Source organism: Oryza sativa, chromosome 3 (assembly GCF_034140825.1).
Source record: "Oryza sativa Japonica Group chromosome 3, ASM3414082v1".
NCBI lineage: Eukaryota > Viridiplantae > Streptophyta > Magnoliopsida > Poales > Poaceae > Oryza > Oryza sativa.
The window spans coordinates 22755362-22773065 of record NC_089037.1 but is presented as its reverse complement, the minus strand read 5'-3'; the positions used below and the strand labels follow the sequence as shown (position 1 = coordinate 22773065).

The following is a 17704-nucleotide window of genomic DNA, read 5'->3' as shown; positions in this document are numbered from 1 at the left end:
AGTCTATGATCTATTTCACGGTATAAGTATTTTTTTCTTCCATTTTAGTTATCATTATAAGATAATTTACCATCTCTTACGGTGAATTTCTAAGATGTATATGTTGAGATAATTCTTTTAGTGTTCTCTTTATCATTAAAAATAAATAAATGCCCGCCCATTAGTGCAGGCTTTCTTCCTTGTTATAGTAGTATACAGTAGTAGTAAGAAAAAAAAGTTAGTAGGAGTACTATAGTAGGACAAGAAGTTGTCTGTGTTTTCAGGCAAATCACATTTGCTCGAAACCTGTCAAAACAGAGTTTGACACATATAGAAGGGAAACTATTCTAATCCCTTGAGGGGATGTTCCCTCGTTTGCTCAAAAACCATCTAAACGGTTATGAAAAATTCTAGAAAAATTTGACAACATTCATACAACACATATATACAACTTCACAAAATCTTAAGTCCAAACTCAACTCACACGTCGAGATATAAAAAAGACAAATTCAACGTATGAATAGTAGCATACTGTTTATATCTAAATTTGTCTTTTTTGTTTCTCGATGTGTAGATCGAATTTGAACATGAATTTTGGTGGACTAGTAGGTATCATTATACTCTACATTGTTAATTTTTTTCAGATTTTTTCACAACTATTTGCATCGAATTTGAAAGAAAAAGGTATACGAGGGGATATCCCCTCGAGGGATTAGAATCCACTCCTCATATAGAACGACATCATCATTGGAGCAGTATTTTGAAACCCCCATCAGGGCAGACAGAAGAACGACATCATCATTCGATCTCATTAAACAATAGTCGCGTTAACATCTTCGAGAAGAAGCTTCTCTTTGAATTCTCATGCCAGATTTAGGCAACACGGATAAGATAACACGAGCCAACTCGATCTACTATAGTGCAGAGCCCAACATAGCACGAGGATAGCAAAAAAAACACGGTGTATATCATCAGCATGCATGATAGTTACAACACGAGGCACCATTGAAAGGAACAAGAAATAAAAGCAGCAAGTTCTGAAAAAAGAAAAGAAGTAGAAAAGAAAAAGAAAGCAACACAATCCATGCACGCACGCAGCTAGAGCCATCGAGAACGAAATAAAGCAAGAAAAGCGTGCGGCGACGGAGCTCTGTTTCCCGAATCCTTCTTCTCCACCGATCGATCCTCGGGACGATCGAGAGGTTGGCAGGCAGGACGATCATGGCAGTCTCGGCTTTTGGGCTTTTTCGAACAAGAGTTCCAGTCAGTCTCGTCTTATCTGCCAAAGGGTGAAAGTAGGAAGATTTTTGACTGTGGATGTTGTGGCGCGCGCTAGCTGCTTGAGCCACGCACGCCGAGCTTCTTGACCTCCACCTTGAGCGACTTGAGGTAGCGGACGGCCTCGTCGAGGACGGCGGGGGTGTCCATCCTGTCGCCGCCGGGGATGATCCCCTTGAGAGTCCGCATCATCTTCTTCATCCGCTCCTTCTTCCTCTCGCCGCCGCCGGCCTCGGGCTTCCGCCCGCCGCCGCAGTCGGACCTGGACGCGCCGGACGAGCACGTGGAGTCCGGCGAGCCCCCGGCCCGGCACCCAGGCGTGCGGCCCGTGCTCAGGACGTCGTCCTCCTCCTCGCCGTCCTCCGTGCTCATCAGCGCGTCGATCTCGTCGGTGTCCTCCTTCTGCCGGATCGAGCACCCGCCGCCGCCGTCGTCCTCGACGCCATAGTAGGCGCTCTTGCTGGCGTAGTCCTGCTCGAAGCCGCCGTAGCCGCAGTGGTGGTGGTGGTCGTAGCCGCCGCCGGAGTTGCCCAGGTTGTTGGCCAGCGAAGGGTGGAACATGACCCGGCTCCGGTCGTAGGTCTGGTCGAAGATGACGTAGTTCTTGGGGCAGGTGTCCGACGGCTGGAACTCGACACCGGTGAGCGGCGCCGGGAAGTCGTGCTGCCTCCGACCAGCGACGGCGAGCGGGTCTTCATAAGCAGCAGGAGCGGCATTGTACGGATCGCTCGTGTAGTACCCTCCACCGCCGCCGCCGTAGCCGGCCATGTCGTAGCCGGCGCCGCCGTAGCCATAGCCGTAGCCGTAGCCGTAGCCACCGTACCCGTACCCTGGGTCGCCCTGCATCGGGTGCTGCTCAAATTCGTGCTGGTTTTGTGTGGCTGTGTTTGTCTGGGAAAGCAGGAAATGTTTTGCTTTTGATTGAAACGAAACTAAACAAGTATGAATTCAAAGGTGTTTTGCTAACTGGAGCTTGGCTTTTTTTTTTTGGTCCAATTCAAAATTGATTTGGTTAGTTTGTTTGGGGGTTTCAGGCTGTTTGGATGGAATGTGTGCGTGAGCTAATCTACGTCACGGGCTTGAGCAGCTGGCGGAAGTATTCGGCCTGCAGAAAACAACCATTATGAAGATGAATTACTACTCTGATTGACAAGGCAATACTTCACATTGAGAGAATCAAACAGTAGGTAAAAAGTCGTCATGTAAAAGTTTTTCATGTGTCAACCTGATGGAGAAAGTACTAATAAGCTGCGATTTGCCAATGTAATTCGTCAAAGATGTTTGCCGGCGAGAACAGAGCATATGAGAAAAGGTCTAAAGCAATCTAGGCAAGTTGTATATGGGAAGATAGTGCTTGCTCTTTTCAGACTGAAACAGAAATAAAGGCGAGAACAGGAGCAAAGACTGTTATCCATCAATTTGTCGAATAGAAGTTGACAAAAAAAATGTTGAATTTGTAATCCAAGATGTTGATGTATGCTGTACAGAGCGGTGACAATCCAGAGAAAAAATCCTACAGATCTTCATATTTGGTTCTCAGTTTCAAAAATGAATTGCATTCATGGTTAAATTGCAACGTACTATTCGGTCAATTTGTATGTTGTACTGCTGTAGTACGAACACGCCAATTAAAAAGAGTATGGTTTTGTATATCTATAGTTTACACTTTATTGGACGAAAGCAAAACAGAGTATGCACACAGGAAGGGATACAACAACTATGATAGAATAATTGGATTGAATAGTGAATCGAGTGCTCGTCTGATTAGCTTGACTGATCTAGTAGATAAAATGTTGATTTAAAAAAATCAGCACCTTATATCTAAATTAGGTAAAAAAACACAAGGAACTGAGGAGCAATTGATTCTGGTTATGCCAAATTACGATAAACTTACGTGATAAACTGGCAAATAGAACAACTTCACGTAGCTTAGCACTTCATTCAAGATGGTCTTTGCACGCGGCATAGAACTAATTACTGTAAAACCGAGGATATAGGAGCATCGATTCACTAATTAATGGATGTTAATTAAGATCGTTTAGTACCAGAAGGAAACAAACACATGAACATGCTCCCCAGGCTGCGGCAAGATGCAATTGCAAGACACAATATGTACTAGGCTCCTCAAAGTTCACACCTATACTTTGACCGCAGAAAACTTTGTCAAGTCTTTTAATAAAAGAAAAAAAACTTTTGTCAACTAGCTTAGACCTAGCCCCCCATGGTTGACATCAAGGTAGGTCCCGCATGCAGTGGGCCCCACCTATCCGCATGCGATGCGACACCATCTTGTGACTTCCTTTTTTCTATCTACATACGCTAACGGACAGCACCAATTAGCAAGTTGCTTATCCACGAAATGTTATGATGATTATGATTCCCACCACCAGCACATTGATCGACGATCTCTCAAATAAAGAAGAAAGAAAAAAAGACACGCTTTTGCAAGTAACCGAAATGCCTGCAAATTTGAACAAAAATGCAACACAAAGAGATGGAGGAGGAGAGAATGAGGTGTGGTCTCTCACCTGGCACACTTGCATCAATCTGTAGTAATATGCGACGGCGCCACTTGTCATAACGACGGTGTCAAGGCTCCTCCCGTTGAACCCAACGCACATGTCCTCCGCCGCGGCACGGCTCGGATCCCCTCACCGCCGGTGACCGATCGCCTTGCCCGTGACCAGATCGATCACAGGATGACGCGGAAGAACACCGCCAGCCGAACGGACGTCGTCCCTGCCCAGGGCATCCTGTCCTTGCCTCTTCCCTGCCAAACAGACACAGCACCAGCCTCTTATCAGAGCTTGGAAGGCCATCAACGACAGTGAAGTATGAATGATCGAATGGGATGCAAATGCAGTAGTACTACTTGGCGTACCAAAATTATCAGGGAACTGCAGGTGATAACTTGGTACTCCAATTAAGAGCAGACAGAAGTAGAAGAAGCAGATCGGGCGATGGAACGGAACAGGGGAGGAAGTGAGACGGATAGATGGATGGATGGATGGAGCCAGCAAAGGGGGTCGGTTTTATATACAGCGGACGAGGAAGCGTTGGATGCTCGGATTGGTGTTCCTCTCCTTTTTCTCGTCGCTGCACTCCTTTTGAGCAGATGATGATACAGAGAAGCAAGCGGGGAAGGCAGGAGATGAGAGGAGGAGAGGAGAGGAGAGGATATGGAGTGCAGCCGCAGTGCAGTCCAGTGCAGAGGAATGGAGGGAATGAATGGATGGATGGTGGCGCGAGGAGCGAACGAATTAATGAGGTGGCGTGCGCACTCGATGCTGCTGTGCGCTGTGTGTGGGTGCGCGTGCCGCTTCCAACGTGCCAACCCCAACCCCCCAAAAAAAAACCCACCCCCCAAACCAACATCCCCGATGACTCGCGGGGCCCACGCCGCTGCCTGCCTACCCCTCCCTCACACGCATCAGCGTTGCATTGGCCCGTGCGCGGAGGCGGGGCCAGAGTCAATGGGGGGAAGACGGAAGAGGAGCGAATGAGCAGCAGTCCCTGCGTTACGACGAAAACGAAGCACAAGCACAAGCACACGCGAAGCAATAGTAGTATGAGGGCCCGGGTGGCTGCTGCGAGCGCGCGCGTGCCGCGTCGGGGCCATCGATGCGGTTATGCGCCATTGTTGCGCGCCCTAGGGGGGGAGGAGGTCTCTCGGCCATGATGGCCGCGAGTGGAGTGTGTCTCAGGCAGCAGGGCGGCGCGCGCGGGAGGGGAGGGGGGGACAGGCATGATGGCGTGGGGAGTACTGCCGCTTGCATTGCCTTGCCTCCCCCGCGGTGGTGGGACGCTGGACCACCGGACATGCGAGATTGCTCGTCGAGATTGTACTTCACGGGCTGTCTGCTAGCGACCACTCTCGTTCGTTTCCAGATTATGTGTGTCTAGGTCTCAGGAATTCTTGTCCCATATAGTAGAAATTATTTGTTCTTGCCTTACGTGATCTCGTGGCATTCCATTCCATGGCTTGGTTTATATGGTGAGATTTCTTCTATCGCTAACAATGTCATTTGAGTAGCTAGTAGCAGAGCCAGAAATTTTCTAAACCGTGGGCAGTGGGTAAGCCTAAATAAAACGACTAAAATCAAGTATATATGTCTAAATTATCACTAAAGTTGCACATCAAAATATATAATGTTTTTATATAAACAGTCCAAACGTGCATATAAATGTTTATACGTTGAAAAAATGTGAATAACTTAAAGCGGCACTGCTGATTGTTCAGAATTTGCTATTTAAATCTAAGCATTGATCATGAGCACAGAGCACGCGGTACAGGAAAGAAATTCATTTAGCCGGACGTTGCATACAGCATAGTACGTAATATGCATTTCATTCCTTGAGCTACATGTTGGTTGAGTGGACTATGAGCTTAACGTAATTATATGAACTAGGAAGGTAGCCCACGCGATGCGCGGGCATATGTATTAGTTTGTTAAAAATCGGTCTAACAATTTAATTTCAAATTAAAAGTAAGATATTTTTTCAATCGACTTTTTCTTTCAGCGAGCCGAGTCAAATGGATGTGGTATTTTTTTTATCAATTTGAGTCAGAATCGTGTGCGCTCTCTCTCTCGTGAACGGAACATATACGCGGAGTATGTGCGGCTGACTCATGGATAGCATCATCAAGCAATGGAGGATGGAATCATCTTGAAATTTTTAAATAGGTTAAGATTAAGATTAGATCTAATGATTAAAAATATTGAAAAATCAATGGTTCGATTTTTTTAATATAATTTCTATGAATTTTTATAATTTATTTTGAGGGTCACATGTCGGCTTAGGGGCATTATTTAGGGGCGTTATAGGATCAAAATATAATATTTATTTAATATGATGCTTAAAATTTTGATCTCAAACATTTATATTAGAAGTTCGAGTTATGTATATGGATCTCAAATTATGTATTTAATTATAAATAACACAATAATTCAAAAAAATTGAGAAAATATGTAACTTGAGTTTTTATGATCATTTAGAAATCCGATTATTAATTTTTGATAGATTGAGTGTCAGCTAAAAAATAGCAGTTAGCTTAAGAAATACTCCCTCCGTTTCTACATATTTGAAGTCGTTGACTTTTTTAAATATGTTTGACCGTTCATATTATTCAAAAAATTTAAGTAATTAATAATTATTTTCCTATCATTTAAATATACTTACATATATACATATAGTTTTACACATTTCACAAAAGTTTTTGAATAAAACGAACGGTCAAACATGTGCTAAAAAGTTAACGGTGTCAAATATTTAGAAACGGAGGGAGTAGGAGAGAAGGGGAGAGTTAGGAGGGTGGAGGGAGAACGTAACTACATAAGTCATAAGTGTGCACGTATGGAGGTGACAGTGAGAGTGCAGGTATCCGATTTTCTTTTTAGATGAAGATCGAACGGTTAAAATTAATGGCTCCATCAATTTTAAAAAAATAATGGCTAAACATTTATTAGAATCTTTATGATTTTTATTAATCTGTTAGCGGGAAAATTAAAAGAAGGAAGGAAAGAGGGAGGGATGTTTGTACCGTGAGGAGAGGAGGCCCAGGAGGAAGGAGGCGGTGGAGATGGGTTTTGATTTTTTTTTCTAAAGATAGATCTAATGGTGTATAATATCGGGTCAACCTTATTAAGTGAAAATCGAGGGTTAGTTGTTTTGTTTTTTCTCATAATTTCTTTGATTTCTAATTTATTAGAGCGTCATGTGACAAGTTATAAGTGTTTGTAGTAAATTTAATGGACTTTAGCTAAATAATAGGAAGGGCAAGAGGAGAGGAGAGCCCTAAACTTTTCGGAGAGGGAAGGTCTATCGATTTAAATAAAACCGATGGTCATATGTATTTTTTCTCAAAAATAGGTTTTTTTAAAAAAAATAATTTATTAGATGTGAAATGTGAAGACATAGAGGTGTTGTAATGGACATCTAATAAATAAATGATGATACGATATATGTTATCAATTTTTATATAACGTTGCATTGATGTTTAGTTGTCACGGAAAGGATATGGATTTATGTCTGAAAATATATTTATCATATATCAAGAAAAGCCTACATGGATCAAACTAAAAACTGAATATATTTAAAAATATAATCATTTAGCTATCTATTGTTTATATATAATCATTTAGACTATGTGAAGATCGGCCACCGTAACAGAGGAACTCATATCCCGTAAGGCCGTAACTATATCTCAAACGGCTTATCTTTTTTTACCCATTAGATATGATATTATTGCAGATGATCCATCGGATGTCTATGTCTATATCGAAAACATAGAAAATAGAGTGAATATAGGACTTAGCTCATTGATTAATTTAATTAAAACATACAATCATTGAAGCGTATCATAAAATCAATGTATAAATCGTCCATAAAAAAAATTAGTACTTGCACGTTGCACAGCCAACTCGATGCTCCATGCCATGCAAGGAAAGATATAACCATTTACAATATTAAGTTATGGTGCATATCTCGTAGTAATAACTAACTTAATTAGCAAAAAAAAAAGAAAGAGAAAATGAGGGGAGGATAGGCGTACGTACATACGTAAGAGGGATTTTATTTTGATATGATGTTTTAAATGATTGGGTCCACTATTTTAAATGAAAATCGACTGTTAGATATTTTCGTTTTTCTCATAATTTCTATAATTTATTAGAGCGTCACATAGCGGCTCTATAGCTTTTGTAGGAGTGCCACATAGCGGATTAGGAATGTTTGTAGGAAGTTTAATAGTGTCGACGTTTGATATCGCGGCTATGGTATTTTGATGGTATGGAGATCGTTGGTATCAGGGTATATGCGAGATTGAGGTAAAAGAGATGGAGACAGAGATTTTTATACAGGTTCGGGCCCCTGAATTGTCAGGTAATAACCCTACTCCTGTTGGCCGAAGCCGGTCGTTGCTCTTATTCACCATAATCACACCAGTACAATATTTGGGGTAGCCTATCTAACTGTTGTCGATTTGGCGGTCTGAAGTGCTGACTCGTAGTCGACAACAGGGTAGCCTTCCTCCTTGAATCCGCATCTGGCGAGATCAAAGACAGCGCTATGTCTCTCCTGACAGTATCCGTAGACACCGTAGGGGACTAGCCATGCTTATATCTGAAGTCGATATCCGGCGTCTTGTCTTGACTCATGTTGGCTTGTATGTTGATCTTGTGTCTTGATCTATTGTTCTGTGTCCCCTCTCCTCCTAGGGGGCCTTGTATTTATACCCATAGGTGTCCACTTGTCCAAGTAGAACTAGGGAAACCAATATAAATACAATCCGAGTAGTCCTTATCATTTCCATATAGAACTCTAGTTGTTTTTCCTTATCCGGAACTTCTCCTATATCCAAAGGTTGTTTCCGTATAAGACATGGTATGTGGTGGGTCCTGCCGAGATTTAGTCAACTACTATTAGGTATGTGGTATCCATAACACTGACAAATAAATATATTTAGTATATAATAGATTGAAGGTATCGGTTTGTTAATTAATCAACACTTATAGTCTATTAAAGGTGCCGTACCGGTTTTCTTGTGTTTTCATCCTGTAGAGGTGGGAAATGGTCTATAGGTGCTGGTTTTATCACTTTCCGCACCCATAACACCAATATCTATGTGCCTTTTTTAACTACTGTGATCAAAACATATATGTATTATTTAGTTACTTTTATGATTTAAATACTATAGTTGCCTAAATGTTTTTACATAAATTTTGCTTTCTATTGAAAGAAGGAAAATAGGAGAGAAAAAGATAACAGAATGAAAAGAGAATAATGGGAATAGGAGCATACGGAGTACGTACGTGTACTTACATCCGTAGGAATAGAGTGGGCACAGGTGGATTAGGATGTGTGGATTATTTTTTTTTACATCTAATTTAATGGTTGAAAAGAATAGGTTCACCAATTTAAATGAAAATCAAGGGTTAGATATTTCTTTGCCATGTGGCAGCTTAGGAGGGTTTATAGGGTACCACGTGGTGATGTAGGAGCTTACATCCGCAGGAATAGAGTGGACCTAGGTGGATTAGGATGGGTGGATTATTATTTTTTACATCTAATCTAATGGTTGAAAAGAATAGGTCCACCAATTTAAATGAAAATCAAGGGTTAGATGTTTCTTTGCTACGTGGCAACTTAGGAGGGTTTATAGAGTGCCACATGGTGATCTAAGAGCGTTTGTAGGAAGTTTAATGGATTTTTAGTATATAATAGATTGATAGATAGGTGTGATTAAGCAAGGTAATTAGGTCAGCCATAAGCATGCATGCTTTTGAGCTGCTGCCTGCAAGGACAACCTGACAGCTGCACGCCTGCACGAGCTTGCGTTGCTGCCTTGCACCCACGATCCGCCCGGGAATTGCTGAATCGGCGGTGTTAATCGCTAATGCTAAGCGGCTCGGCGACATGAAGGCGGTGAAGCCAGAGCAGTCGTCCGGCCTGCCCTGGAGGTAAATCCGTCACTGGGAGTAGCTTTCACCTGATTTTTAATTTGTCTTTTCCTAATCAAAACTAGTTGTAATATGTCCGTGCTTACGCTACGGCGCAATTTTGTAATTCCAATAATTTTCCTGGTGATTCATTGGTGCACGATTCATAAGATTATATTTTCTCGCTGGAATTGTTTAGAAGTGTTTTAACTGAAATAATATATCAAATTATCCGAATGCAAACAATTCAAAAAATGGATCTGAAATAATATGTTATTTTCAGGTGATGGAAATCATCCAATAGGAACACTCTAAAATCCTTTTGCCTGGTTAGGCTGCGTTCGAATTGATGGATGGGTCTAGCTTATCAGCTACTCCCTCCATCCCAAAAATATAAATTCCCCTTCCCTGCTCTTACCAAACAGGCCGTAAGGGATTTTGGATGGATGTGACACATCCTAGTACTACGAATCTTGAATCTTGTTAAGAAAACTGTCCAGATTTGTGGTATTAGATATGTCACATCCACCTAAAATCTCTTATATTACGAATGGAAAGAGTACATGTAAAACAAGACAAATGATTAATGTATAATTGATTATGTATTAACTATCATAAACAAGACAAATTTATTTGATTTTCAATAGAAATTTCGATATAGGAAGTTTTCTAAACAATAGTTTGAAAAGTATAGTTAAGCTCCGTTCGAATGGATGGATGGGTCAAGCTTATGAGCTACACGTAAAACATGATTAGTGATTAATGCATATAATTAAGTATTAACTATCATAAACTTTGATTTTTAAGAGAAACTTCGATATAGGAAGTTTTCTAAATAAACATACTGTTTAATACTAGTTTGAAAAGTATGCTCACCATAAATAAGGAAAAACAAGGAAGTAGCTCTCACTATCAAGAGGATCAAGCCCGCCTTTAATCTGTCACTAAGAACATCATCGTTTCTCTTCTCTTATATTTGCTTACATTCTTTATTGGTGTACATCAAATCTGAATCATCAAATTCTGTTGGGGTCATAAGCAACAGAAGCAAAATTACAGACACATAGTAGAGTGTCAATGCAAGGGGGCCATCCATACAGATTAGTGGCATCTTCAACTGTTGCCTGATACCAAAAGAAAAGGTTTATGAAACTCAAATTAACATAATTTTACAGTCTGTACATGTTAACAGCATAGTAATTCTTGTGCTGGAGACCTGCAAACGACGGCAGTCACAGTGCTGCAGAGTGCAGAGTGCAGACAACGGCGGTTGAACGATATCGACAGTGGGATTAGCACAGATAAAACTTGAATATTAGTTGTACCTATGAAACTTGAATACTTCAGGCAATCAGTCATCCACAATGGAATTTAAGACCATCAACAGTTTTATGTGATTACTACAGTATATATCTTGTAAGAAAAATAATCTAGGCACTTGACAGCTCCTCTTCCCTGATCCTAAGTGAGGTCTATTAATGAAATTTGGTTTCCAAGAAGCTCATTTTCCACACCTTCACATACTACAGCAATGTACGAAGCAACCTGGGGGTAAAACAGCATACAGTACCAATTGCACTTGGTAGTACAAAAACAAGGATTAATAAATCAAGATATGGCAATAAAATGAATAGTAGGCTGTCTTGTATTGAACAATGCGGTGGTGATTACAAAAATACCAGAAGTCACAAAAAGCTTATATCTTAAAATTTGTTATTAAAGATATAATAGATAAGACCAATCCATTCCATATATGACAAAAACATTAGGCTTATGCACCAACCAAGAGTGCTTGCGAGAAACTATCTTATATTGTATAAAGCTTTACATTAAAAATAAAATATAGAAAATGGAGAAAGCAACAGGTGACTAAGCCGGCCATCAAAGATTCATCTTAAAACCTATTGATCAATATCAAGTAAAAGGACTTCCATTTTAATCACGCAATTGTGATCTGATAGGATAGTTCAACTCCAAGAATTTTACTTGGCTCAAAAAACCACATTTTGCCTTCCAAATTTTGACAACTAATTTGTCAGCATTAATTTTCTTCCTTAATATATAGACAGACTTTAACAAGCTCATTAACTGTAATAAAAGGGAAATTTGAGCCTTCTTTATTGTACTTGCTAATTCAATGTAAACACATATAAGCTGTAACAGATGGTTTCAAATTTGATCCTTTTTTGCTGTACAAGCTCATTACCTGCAACAAATGCTCATTGTTGGAAAATAAGAGAGGAGATCAATCCAGAAGTCAGCTCCTCTAGTTGCCAAGCTGCAAACGCATGTGAATGGAAAAAACAACAAAGCGAGTAAGTTAGGAGAAGGTGACCTTTTCTCTTTTTCTGAAGTAAAGGTTGGAGCTCTGCCCATTATATTAAGAAGTTGGTTTCGGAATACAATTCGAGGATATTACATGGAACAAAAAGCAACTGAACTTTCCCCCATAAACTCCATTGCATAGCGAACATAGTAAGATGCACGGCCAGTTTATTTTTGTTAAATTTTCTGCAGATAGACCCTTGTGGTGTACAAAAACCCATCCAAAGAACCTCTGCCTGGGTTCATCTGGTGCCCAACATAGTTATTTTGAAATTGTTACAGGTCATTGAATGATGGAACGAGCACTGGTTGTAGCTATCGATATCTCAAAAAATCCTAAGCTATTATTAGAGGGGCATCAAACATACAGAAGTTATCTTGAAAGGAGGGGCTAAGTGGCTATGGAGAAGAGGAATTCCACAGACTGCTGCTTCATCATCAATCTCCAGCCACCGCTGGCCTTCGTCAGCCATTTTGCCTCTTCGCCCACAGTTGTCCAGCAGGAACTCAACCTCTGGCCGCTTCCAGTCGCCCACGCAACAATCTCAGATGGAAGCGGTGGGCTGCACCGCGCCTCCTCAGCGGTTGGCAACCAGGAGGATGGAGGTGGCCACGACATGAGCCCCAGTCAAGAAATCAAAGATGAATGTTTTTTTTTTTTTTTTTGAAATGCCATTGCAACTTTAACACTGCACTTCATTTGTCCCCTGTTAGGATCTGGCATGAGCACAGATCACTTTTCAGTTTGCCCCATACGTTAAGAACTTGGAAATTAAGATAGTTGTAACACCATAATGTCCATCAGAAACCTTTTGAGACAGCAATAGAATGTAATCTGCTCAATCTCTGTAGCTGAAACTAAGCTACCTATGCCTATGTACACAGTCAAAAACTCACAATGTAACTGCTTATATAACCAGGAACGGGAAATTAGTAAAGAAAGACATGAATTTTATTCAGATAGTTGATCATGCATGTGCACTTAAAAAAAAAATATAGAACTTTCAGATTTTGGTCATACAAACAAAGTAAAATCTAAGCTGTGCATATTCTTGGAAAGGTTAGGGTATGTGTATATTAATCTGATTTCATTTAAAAGTATTGAAAATCAACCCAGACTTAATAGAGGAACCATCATAAATTATTAATCATTTGAATTGTAGAATAGCATGCGAAACCAGTTGGTTATGAATCTGGGTTAAGTTTGCATATGTATCTAGTTCTTTACTACGAAACACAGAAAAGAGACAATAGAAGTACATCTAAGTATGCATATAGTGATAAATAGTCGTAGTTCTACTAAATTTCAATAACTTAACAGAACATATAAGTTTTTTTTTTCTACCAAATCATTTGTGTAGCAGAACGAATGTTTAAAATCATACTCTCAGAATAAAACCACAGTAAATAGTTAGTTAATCAATAGTTTATTTTTTTCCCTGCATCAACAACTCTAATCTAGTAAATTATAGTCATGACATACAGTCAGTAGCAGTAAATCATCCAAAGAAATCAGTTACCATCTATCTGTATTCAAGGTGTTCCATTCTCTATAGTACATATCTTGGCATGATTTTCAAAGTATAGTACCATGTAAATTACTGCATCATTCAATAAGATTTATTCTAGAATATGATCCTGCTGTTGTGCCAAATTCAGTTATTTCATCATGCAAGCATATACAAGGACTTAATTATGTTAGTGTGATTTTCATTAGCTTTTCTAATTCCAGTACTGCACTTGCATCAGCATTCATTCATTCACTCATGGCATACAGAAATTTATTCGTCCAACCCTAGCAAGCCAATTTATCTAGAACCCTAGAAACAGTAAGTACAATCCTGATTATAGCATCATCAAGTTGGTCGCTAGGATTAGTTCACAAGCATCACAATTCAGAGCATGCTATCACACAAGAGAGTACCAATCAAATCACATCACAGAAGTAGGGAGAAAAGGGGATGATCAGAAAGGAGGAACTCGGGGGAGACAAGCCATGCTTGGCTCAAGGGGTGCTGAAGCTGGGGAAAATCCCAATCTGGAACTCTAGGCGGGTGTCTTCGTCGTTGGGCAGCAGCATCGATTGGAGAGGGTTAGCTTGGGGGCAGGCTCATGAGGAGCCATGAAACCGATTCAGGCCGGCAGCGGCTGCGGGGCGGCCGCCGGAGGCAGGGAGCAGCGGCCGGCGTGTGAGGTGGAGCGGCGGCGATGGCAGTGAGACCTGAGGATGCGGCGGGCGGCGGCACGGGGGAGAGCGAGAGGAAAAGAAAGAGAGCGAGAGAAAGAGAGAGGATAGGAAGAAGGTGGGCTAGGTGGGTCGTTGTGGCTGATGGGCTTTAGAGAGTGGGCTTTATATGGGGAATAAGTTCACTTTAGGTCCCTCTATTTGTCGTCCAGTCTGATTTTTGTCCCTGAAGCGCAAAACCGGATATGACCCATCCCCCAACTTGCGAAAACCGGACAAACAAGGTCCCTTGGCGGTTTTGGCTGGCGTGGCGCCCACGTGGCTATTTTGGCTCGGTCTTCATCTGACGTGGCGCTTATGTGGCAATCCGATCTAGAAAAATAATAAAACCTATGGGACCCACATGTCAGTTTCACACTAAAACTAATAATAATAAGGTGGGACCCACGTGGGCCCCACATGTCAGTCTCACACAGAAAACAATAAAAAATGATGGCTCCCACGTGGGCCCCACATGTCAGTCCAACTCACCCCTCCTCTTCTTCCTCCTCACCCCATCTCCCCTCTCTTCATCTCTCTCTCCTCTCCTCTCCCTCCCACCCACGGGCCGCCGCGCGCCGCTCCCCCCGCTGGTCCCTGTGCGCCGCCGCTCCTCTCCCGCCCTCCTGCCGGCCGCCTCCGCCCGCGCACCACCGCTTCTCTCCCTCCCTCTCGTCGGCCGGCGCGCGCTGCCTCCTCTCCCGCTGGCCGCCCCGACGAGCTCTATCGTAGGCGACTATCAGAGCTAGCGAGGGCTGAACCCTAGCCGGCGGTGGCCTACGGCAGCGGCGCCCATGCGGACGAGGGCATTGATGGAGACACTACGGAAGACGGTGCTAGGGTTGATCCGAGCCCGGCGGCGAAGAAGCCCGCGGAGGAGGAGCCCACGGCGGAGAAGGCCCCGGCTGCCGAGGCGGTGCTCGGGGCAAGCGCGTGGCGGCTCAGCACGAGGTAAAGGGTGGAGATCCCGGCGAGGAAGCAAGTGTGTTGACGGTGGAGGCAACTGCTCTAGTGAGGAAGCAAGGCAGCGATGGCGTGTGGGGAGAAGAAGGTGTAGAAAAGGCGCGGCTGCTTGCTGTTGATTTTTCCTTGCTGCTTGAGAAGCTTGTTGGTGTGTGGTGTTGCAGCTGGCCGGTGTTGTTGCTTGCTGGTGTGTGGAGGTGCTGCGGCTGGCCGAGGTGAGGATTTTTTTTGCTGGTGCTGCTTGAGTAGGTGAAAATAAGGAATATAGCTGCTATGAGTGTCCCATGGCTGCCGCCTCACCCTGTGGTATTGTTAATGATATGCCCTAGAGGTAATCATAGAGATGATTGTATCACATACTATGTTTACATATTTATCCGACATTGTTCCTTGAAATAGATAACTCCTTATTGGTTAATGAATATGTGATTCTTTCATGAGACTCTTTATGTTGTTTGTTACTATTTCTAAAGGATCCCTGATCAAATATCATATGTGGAACAAATATGTTTATATGATCAACACATGTATTAATTGATGATCATGTCTCTTGGATTATGCTATAGAGATATCAAATTAATAATGTGGACACATGTTAGTGAACATGTTGTTGGATATACCCAACATGAGACACTGCAAGAGCCATATGTGTTGTGTCATCAGTGATCTCATTGAGTGTTGGTGTTGAATCCTTAGACCTGACATTATCATGGTTCTCAACATGTGTAGTAGCTTACTTAGGGACTACTAAACGCTACTCCGTAATTGGGTAGTTATAAAAGTAGTTTTCGGGTATGCTATGAAACATGTATTGGGATATGAATAATCAAGATGGGATTTGCCCCTCCTATGAAGAGATATCTCTGGGCCCCTTGATGTTGTAGTTTATGGTAGTGCATGGCCATGCCAAAGGTGATTGAGGAGTCAATCATAAGTTATATAATCTATCAATAGGTTCAAGTGAATGATTGAGCTATTAGAGAATGGCACATATCTAGCCTTGAGCTTAATCAATATCGTGAGGCAAAGGGGTTCATACAAGTATACACTAGAGGTTCAGCCGATATGATTTTTATGTATGCCCGGTGAGTCAATACGTTCTGCTAGGGGCCGCTGTTGACGCGTCGACCGAAAAGGAGTTTTCGGGTTATAGCCGAGTATATATGAACCTACAGGGTCGCACGCTTAATGGGCCGGAATAAGGGGATTGGATATAAATGCAATATGAGCTTAATTCGGATAGGGATCCGAATAGGAGTCCTACGGGCCTTGGAGGCCCGAGTGATGGATCCTATATATTCGTGAGGGGTGTGACTGGCGGAGGCATTGTATCACGTGAGAAACCCTAGCCGTCACTTCCCTCCCCGAGCAAAACCCTAGCCGCGCGCGGGTGCTAGCACATCTGCGCGTGGCGTTCCATCCCTGTACGTGTGGATACCGGTAGAGGTGCCGCTGGTTTGCAGTGCTGATCGGCGTGGGAGTACGGCGAGCAGAACGCACGAGGAGGAGAAGGTCGAGCCGGTGCGATCGACTATTTCCTCTACATCGACGCGCGCTACTTCGCGAGAGTTCCTTCGACTTCTCAGCGTCTTCTTCCGCTTGACAGCGCGTCGAGTGATAACGATCTATGATCTAATACTTGCATGGTTCCTGGTTTACGAGGTAGAAAATTTTGATTTATGCTATCGTAGCCTACGCGTATTCCAACAGTGGTATCAGAGCCGCCTTGTATAGTTGATGATCTAGATCATTGCATATAATTGATATGCGGATGTAGTAGATGAGATCTATTATGTTGTATATGAGTTCTTAGGTGATCGGAACATGAGATGAACCGATAGCCGCATGGGTTGATGAGATCAATCGGTATGTGTGTTGGTGACTTTACTGGAATGTCTAGTACTCACCAAGGACGAGCGCGATTGTGTTCATCGGATAGTCCGATGTCCACTGGAACCGCACGCCAATGAGAAAAACGAGCCAATGAGATTGACTCGGTTTCGGCATAATTTGTTTACGCCGTTAAGGTTTTCACATGGCGAATCGTAGATGAGATCTATGTACCCCGTGACCTTTTCAGGGCGCCGTGTGCGTTGCCCCTTAGATTTCGCTTGGGGTTTTTATATCTATCTTACTTTATTGTTGTTATATATTTGATATGACATGGTAGGATATATTCCCTCAAAAAAAATTAAGTATAATTTATGCTCTTCTAATAATTGCACTTATTACGGTTGTGATCATAAGTGATGGGTTTGCCATAGCAAAGTGTCACTTTTTATCATGATAAAATAGGATAGATGTCGGACATCTATATGCGGAGATTATTGGTTTACTTGACAAGGTTATCAAAACAGTTTTGAACCTTGGGGCATAGGTTGGGTTGGATATGGAGATGTCACCCCAACAGCACAAGAGTCACATATGATGTGATTAGCAAGGTGTTGCTTACCTATTTTGATAGTTGTCTAGCTGTGATGCCAAAGCTCAATAGACA

At 42.3% G+C, this 17704-nt stretch overlaps 1 protein-coding gene, 1 long non-coding RNA gene and 1 other non-coding gene across 3 annotated transcripts; 1 reads left to right on the top strand and 2 right to left on the bottom strand.

The window, feature by feature from the left end:
* Positions 1-924: 924 nt before the first annotated feature.
* LOC9266588 (transcription factor bHLH144) lies at positions 925-4491 on the bottom strand. Its single transcript, XM_015773792.3, has 3 exons — positions 4139-4491; positions 3786-4027; positions 925-2362 (listed from the first exon to the last, which is right to left on the bottom strand). The coding sequence occupies exon 3, from the start codon at positions 2101-2103 to the stop codon at positions 1312-1314; it is 792 nt and encodes a 263-aa protein (XP_015629278.1). The 5' UTR covers positions 2104-2362; positions 3786-4027; positions 4139-4491; the 3' UTR covers positions 925-1311.
* Positions 4492-10577: 6086 nt separating this feature from the next.
* Positions 10578-11899, bottom strand: LOC112938308 (uncharacterized). The gene is made up of 2 exons (XR_003241440.2): positions 10912-11899; positions 10578-10819 (listed from the first exon to the last, which is right to left on the bottom strand). It is a non-coding gene; the product is annotated as an uncharacterized lncRNA (long non-coding RNA).
* Positions 11900-11990: 91 nt separating this feature from the next.
* On the top strand, positions 11991-12142 carry LOC112938399 (small nucleolar RNA J26). The gene has a single exon (XR_003241598.1). It is a non-coding gene; the product is annotated as a small nucleolar RNA J26 (small nucleolar RNA).
* The last annotated feature ends 5562 nt before the right edge of the window (positions 12143-17704 follow it).